The sequence below is a fragment of the Manis javanica genome, chromosome 4 (genome assembly GCF_040802235.1).
Source record: "Manis javanica isolate MJ-LG chromosome 4, MJ_LKY, whole genome shotgun sequence".
Classification (NCBI taxonomy): Eukaryota; Metazoa; Chordata; class Mammalia; order Pholidota; family Manidae; genus Manis; species Manis javanica.
Window position 1 is genome coordinate 12,688,380 of NC_133159.1, and position 6,421 is coordinate 12,694,800.

Below are 6,421 nucleotides of genomic sequence, written 5' to 3' on the forward strand. Positions count from 1 at the left end.
CATCCTGCAGGGAGCTTGGACTCCCACTCCAAGCCTGCTCCCCTATCTCAGTCAACAGCACTGCCATGCAACAAGCAACTTGAAACAAGCCCTCAGAGTTGTCCTTGAGTCCTGCCCTCTCTCCCCTCCTCCTGCTTGAGTCTGACAGCGGGTTTGTCGCCGTGCTGCAAAACAGATTGAGAACTTGCGGGCTTCTTATCATCTCCCTGCCACCACTGCGACTTGGCTGCCACCATCTCTGCCTCTCTGGTCTCCTTGCTCCCTCCCTCCCTCGGCCCTGACACTGCGGTGGAACCACTTCTCTGAAGTCAGCTCACATCACTCCCCTGCTTAGACCTTCTGGTAGTTTCTCATTATGCTCGGAATGAAGAGTCACAGTCCTTAGCTTGGCCCGTCTGCTCTGCTGACCTCTCCCCTGGTCATCTCAAGTGTGCCCCCATCCCCGAGCTGCACTGGCTTCAGTCTCCCCCACTGAGCTAAGCTCATCCTGTCACAGGGCCTTTGCACATGCTGCCTCCGGGTTCTTAGCTGAGGTCTTCCTGTGGCTGCCTCCTTACCATCCAGACCTCGTCTCCTAACACCCACTTCCCCATCCTTCCAGGAAGCAGAGTGAGGCCACAAACTGGGAATCCTCCCACCTACTCTCAGCCACATTTGGATCGTCTGCCTTGCATTTATGTTCCTTGTTGATCTTTTCATTTTCTCTCTCTGCTCTCTAGTGCTGCACTGTCTAATGTGGCAGCCACTATTAGAGATAAAATGCAATGAAATAAAAAATTCAGTCCCTTCATCCCACTAGCCACGTTTCCAGTGCTTAATAGCCACACGTGGCTAATGGCTCCTGAATTGGACACACAACAGACAGCATTTCCATCATCGTGGAAAGTCCTAGAGTATTTGCTCCTCAAGAGCAGAACTTTGTGTGCATGGTTCTCACTGTGTCTCTAGCACCAAGCACCGAGTCCTGCACACAGTAGGCATCTGGAGAACAGATCAGGGATGGTATAGGACACTGTGTTAGACAATGCCCTACGAGCCCCAAGATGGCAGCCCTGTGGAACCACACCATCCTCCTCTGAGGCCGTTTGATCTGCAGAGAAGCCCATATGCCTGCACATACGGAGCTGAAATCATTTGCTCAAGAGCAGAGAGCTGACTGACGCACTAGGCTGTGATAAGCAGCAGATCAGGGCTCTGCCCCTGCCCCTGGGTGACCAGGTGGGTGACCTTTTTTGGACCTTAATGTCCTCATCTGGAAAACGGGCATAACGTCTGTCGTGTATACCTCTCAGCTGTTGCACGGCTTACGTCAGACTAGAGAAGGCTTATGAGTGCTTGAGAAGCTGCCCTCCTGGAGGTGCTGCTGCACGCCCAGGGAGAGCACCCCTGCTCCACGCGTCACCTCACGAGCACGTGGCATTGTGATTGCCGTGGTATGTGGCATGAATTTGAATTTCCTTTGAGGTAAAAATAAGTCCCTCTCAGTGGAGCAGAATTCAGGCAAGAGGTGAGGCAGCCCTTTGGAAAGGGAGGAGTCTATTCCCAGCCTCTCCCTCATGCCATTCCCACTGACCAGAATCATTAACTACAGAACCACATGGTGTTGGCAGGCAGCACCTCTCTGTGTGTGCCGGTGTCAGGCACTGCTTAACTGATTTACATTCGTTGATTCCTTTAATCCTCAGGGCAAGGCTATGGAATATTACTGTCCTCTTTGGCAGGTGACAGAGAGGTTTAGGGAATGGCCTGGCTTGTGTAGCCAGGAAGTGGCAGAGCTGAGGCTGAAGGCAGCGTCTGGTCTTGGAGCCCCGTTTCTGGCCACTGCCCTGTGCAGCCCACACTGTGCTTCCTCCCTGTAAAGAGCAGAGGGGTCACTATTCTTGCTAAAATGAAGAAACAGCACCCAGGGGACAGCCCAACAAGAGCTAATATGGGCCAACATCAAAACTAGGCTGGTTCCTGGCATTGAACTGTCCATTTCAGCACGAGCTGGGCCCAGGGAGTGCAGGGTGCCCTGTGCCCTCACCGGGGGACGGGCCCATGTAGGCAAAATGTCAGGTCCAGGCTGGAAACCAAGGGGCTGCTGACTTGCCCTGCTTCTTGGGCCTACTCTGGTCCCCTCCCCACGCACTGTCTGCACCAACATGTGTTTCACTTGAAGCCCACCTTCGCACCTTTGCAGGCCTCCCTGGCTTCACCCACCCCCCCCACTGGCTGGTTGTGTCCCTGGCATGGATACCCTTTGTGCCAGATGGTCCAGCCACTGTGGGCCGAGAGTGCACTTGGGCCAGCACCATGCTCTGTAGTGTCATTTGCTGTGCCCTCACGGCAGCCCCACTTCACCCAGGAGGAAACTGAGGCTGGGTGAGGGTCAGCCTCCCAACCCCCATGTCTTAACCCCGTCCAGCTTCTTGCTTGTCTCATGGGAGGAGCCCAGACTGAGCCACATCCTCACCTTGGGACTGCCCAGAACCCACTGCCTTTCCCCGAGGAGGGTGGGCCACTCATGCGGGCCTCTCTCTCTGCAGGCCAGAAGCAGCTGTGTGTCACCAGCCTCCTGATCTGCCAGGGTCTGCTCTGGGTGGGCACTGATCAGGGTGTCATTGTCCTGCTGCCTGTGCCCCGGCTGGAAGGCATCCCCAAGATCACAGGTGAGAGCCGGGAGCTGGTCTTGGCAGGGCTGGGAAGTCGGCTGCAGGTGGGCCGGGAAGGTGAATCTGGTGCCCCGATGCTTGCCCTCTCTTCCGAGACGAGGTTGGGGGTCCACTCTCCAGCATCGTCTGCCATCACAGGTGGCACAGTGGAATCAAGTCACCCCTGCCCCAGAGTTTCCACCTTCTCTCTGAATCTGTTTCCTAATCTGGCAAGTGGTAGTGGTGCCTACCTCCTGAAGTCCTGGCTGAGACACCCGATGACCGGCAGAGGCTTCCTCCCCACGTAGCTTCAGAATGTCCAGGCTCCAGGGATCTGAATATCTGAGGGCTGCAGGGAACGGGGTTCGGGTGCGAACAGTTTGTGTGGGTTAGAGGGGATCTGCTCTGACCTGTGGCTCTGGGGCCCAGGAGAACAAGTATGGGGGCAGGGAGGACTCCAGAGCCCAGGGCCCCTTTCTGCCTCTGCCCTGATTGTGGTGACAAAATGACCTCCTCCAGCAGCTGCCAGAGAGCAGGGGTGAGGGGAGTTGGGGGAGAAGGCTCGGGGGTGGACCAGTCCTGGCCCAGCTCCATCCCCTCTGCTAAAGAAAACTTCTCCTGCATTCCGAGGTTTCCTGTTTTCATCACATAGATCATTTCGTTCACCCCAGGCTTGGTCCTGGGGTTGCAGGGATACATTGCGCAGAGACCCTGACCCCCAGTGCAGACAGCCTGGTGGGCAGTTGTAGTCCAGGGTCAGGTGGGTGTCCCAGGGACTCTGGGACACAGACACAAGAGTAATTCTGCTCTCTGGGTGAATTCAAAAAGGAAGCACTGTGGAGGGGCTTGCGCTGGGCATCAGAGGGTAAGGCGTGGGAGCAGGTGGGCGGGAAGTCCTCTCTAGGCAGTGGCGTGAACGCATTCTGGGGGTGGGAGGGTGGCTCACGCAGGGGCAGCGGGTCCCCTGCCACCGAGGCTTCTCCCTTGGTTTGGAAGGTCTCTCCTGTCTCCCGTTCCAGTCCTCCAAAGAAATCTCTATGGAGCATAGGGGATCCCTCCGCTAGACCTAAGTCCTTCTGGAAGGTTCCAGCATAGGTTGTGGCTACCAAAACAACAATTTAGAAAGTCCTCCAGGAGAGATGTGTGGGTGCCCCCCCTAAATATCTGGGCCTTTGGGCTCCTTCTTTCCTGCAGGGAAAGGCATGGTCTCGCTCAATGGTCACTGCGGGCCTGTGACCTTCCTAGCAGTGGCTACCAGCATCTTGGCCCCCGACATCCTGCGGAACGACCAGGAGGAGGCTGAGGGGCCGGGGGCCGAGGAGGACAAGCAGGACGGGCAGGCTCATGAGCCAGCCCCAGCACCTGCCAGCCACGTGGGTGGAGAGCTGACCCGCAAGAAGGGGGTCCTTCTGCAGTACCGCCTGCGCTCCACCGCCCACCTCCCGGGCCCGCGGCTGTCCGTGCGGGAGCCGGCGCCCCCTGGTGGCTCAGCCCTGGAGCACAGCGAGGAGGACGGCTCCATCTATGAGATGGCCGACGACCCCGACGTCTGGGTGCGCAGCCGGCCCTGCCCCCGGGATGCCCACCGCAGGGAGATATGCTCGATGGCCATCATCTCCGGCGGGCAGGGCTACCGCCACTTTGGTAGGGCCCCGGGTGGCGGCGGGAGGCCGGCCCCTTGTGGGGAGACGGACAGCACCCTCCTCATCTGGCAGGTGCCCTTGACGCTATAGCCCTGTACCCACCAGTGCACAGCTGCAGGCCTGGCCACAGTCATGCTGGACTTAGCCTGCGGCGGGCCCTTCCAGCTGTCTGGGGCCCCTGAGGAGCGCTGGCTGGAATCACCTTCCAGGAACCCTGCAAGTGGGCACGGATCTTCAGAAACTACCTTGGCGGAGCAGAGGAAAACCTCTTCCTTTAAATATATATATATATATATATATATATATATATATATATATATATATTTCAGAGTGTTTGGGGGACGGGTTTGGGCTTGGGGAGAGGGAGGACTCTTCTGGAGGAAATGGCCTTCTTTTTAAAAGCAAAAAAACACAAAACCTCACAGCTGCCTGGCAAGCCCAGCGCCTCTTGTCCGGGCTGGAGTGGGGCTCAGAGGCAGCCACGCATCCCTCCTGGAAGGGCGCGCGTGTGTGTGAGTGTATGAGAGCGTGTGGGCTGGTGTGTGAATATATATAAATACGTATATATGGTGTACATTATATGTGTATAAATAAAATCTGTACATATTGGAGCTCTGGGAGATGCTGGAATAAAGACAAGAATAATGTCAGTACTTGGATTGAGGGGTTTTTTTTTTTTGAGATGTGATAGGGAAGAGACAGCAGCAGTCACTAGACAGGTTGTTCCAGGACCAGGAGCAACTCCTGTCAGCAAGAAGGGCCGAGGCTGGGCACCAGGGAGACCCGGCTGCAGGCACCGAGCCTGGAACTGTGCTGTCCGGTGTGGTCACCATTGGCCACATGTAGCTATTTAATTTTTTAATTAATTAAAATTAAATAAAGTTTCATATTCAGTTCCTCAGTCCCATTAGCCATATTTCTAGTGTGGCTTGAAGAGCCCCAGCGGGGTCAATGCTGACCGTTGTTGGACAGCATAGATATGAAGGTTTCCATCATTCCAGAAGGCTCACTTGTGCTCGAGAAGGGGCTCTTGGGAGCTTCTTTCCTGAATATTTTTTGAAGGAAAGGCTGGGCTCCCACACCTGCTCTGGAATGCTATGCAGGAAGGAGGCCTGGGTGTCTGTCATGCCAACCTGGGAGGAAAGGGAGCCGGAAGCTTCCCTGGGTGGAGGAGGGGGCTTGTGGCTGTTGCTCTGGGCAACAGAGGGGGTGGGGTGGGGGCAAGGCCCCCAGGTCTGAGGGAGGATGGGGGGAGTTCTGGACAGTGGGGGAGGAGCCAGGCGGTGGGTGGGGTGGGTGCCTGGGGCCTTCTTCCCTCTTCTGGTTCAATCCCCATCCGTGGATTTCTGGAGCTGCCTGCAAAGGAAAAAACAAAACCCCAATCCAGCACCCAAAGGGGCCATGTTTCCTTATCTTCCCACCCATCCACCTCTCACCTGTCTGCGTGTCTGTCCACCTATCACCCAGCAACCCGTCTGTCCTCCCTCCACACTTCACAGTGCAGCACCAGGTTGCAGGGAGCAGGACAGCGGAGCTCAGCAGAGACGAGAGGGAAGCCTCTCACCCGGATCTGGAGGAGCTTCCTTGTGACAAGGGCAATGCAGCAGGAAGAGTCCCTGCAGAGAGGACATTTCAGCCGGGTCCTAACCACCCGGCAGGATTCTGCCGGCTGGGGGAGTCACCCATTCGCCCCTTGAGCTCCGGGTGTCCTCAGGCACCATGTTTGCTGCTGGGGCCACGGAGGTGAGCAAGGCTGTGCCATCCCAGCCCCCAGGAAGTCACGGGTAGAGGGGAGGGCAGGCAGATGTGCCAGCTGGCTCAGGCTTGGGGGAGGTCGAGGTGCTGCTGAGGAAAGGGAAGGCCTCGCGGAGGGAGCCGCCAGCACAGGTGGGACGTGCAGACATTGACTCATTCCCCAGGCAAGTGGTCCAGCATGGGTCCCGAGATGGGGCAGGGGAGCTGTGTCTGGTGAAAACATGGCCCTAGACACTGCCCAGCTATGCCCCATTTTTCTCTGGGCTGTTTCCCATTTTGTACCAAGGGAGACTCACCACTGGCCTGCCCACCTCTTATGGGAGAGGAGGATCCTTTCTAAGAGCACTTGGACCAAGTGCACTGAGCTCAGGTTCCTGACTGAGTGCCCTG

General features: G+C 56.9%; 1 protein-coding gene across 16 annotated transcripts in view; it reads left to right on the top strand.

Annotated features, from left to right (window-relative positions):
• ARHGEF10L (Rho guanine nucleotide exchange factor 10 like) overlaps positions 1–4,935 on the top strand; it is a 157,750-nt gene extending 152,815 nt beyond the window's left edge. For all 16 annotated transcript variants that reach the window (XM_037000074.2, XM_073233296.1, XM_037000076.2 and 13 more), the window contains 2 exons: positions 2,529–2,651; positions 3,828–4,935. In XM_037000074.2, coding sequence (XP_036855969.1) covers positions 2,529–2,651; positions 3,828–4,366 — 662 coding nt within the window. In that variant the 3' untranslated portion in view covers positions 4,367–4,935. The remainder of the gene's footprint in view (positions 1–2,528; positions 2,652–3,827) is intronic.
• Positions 4,936–6,421: the final 1,486 nt, after the last annotated feature.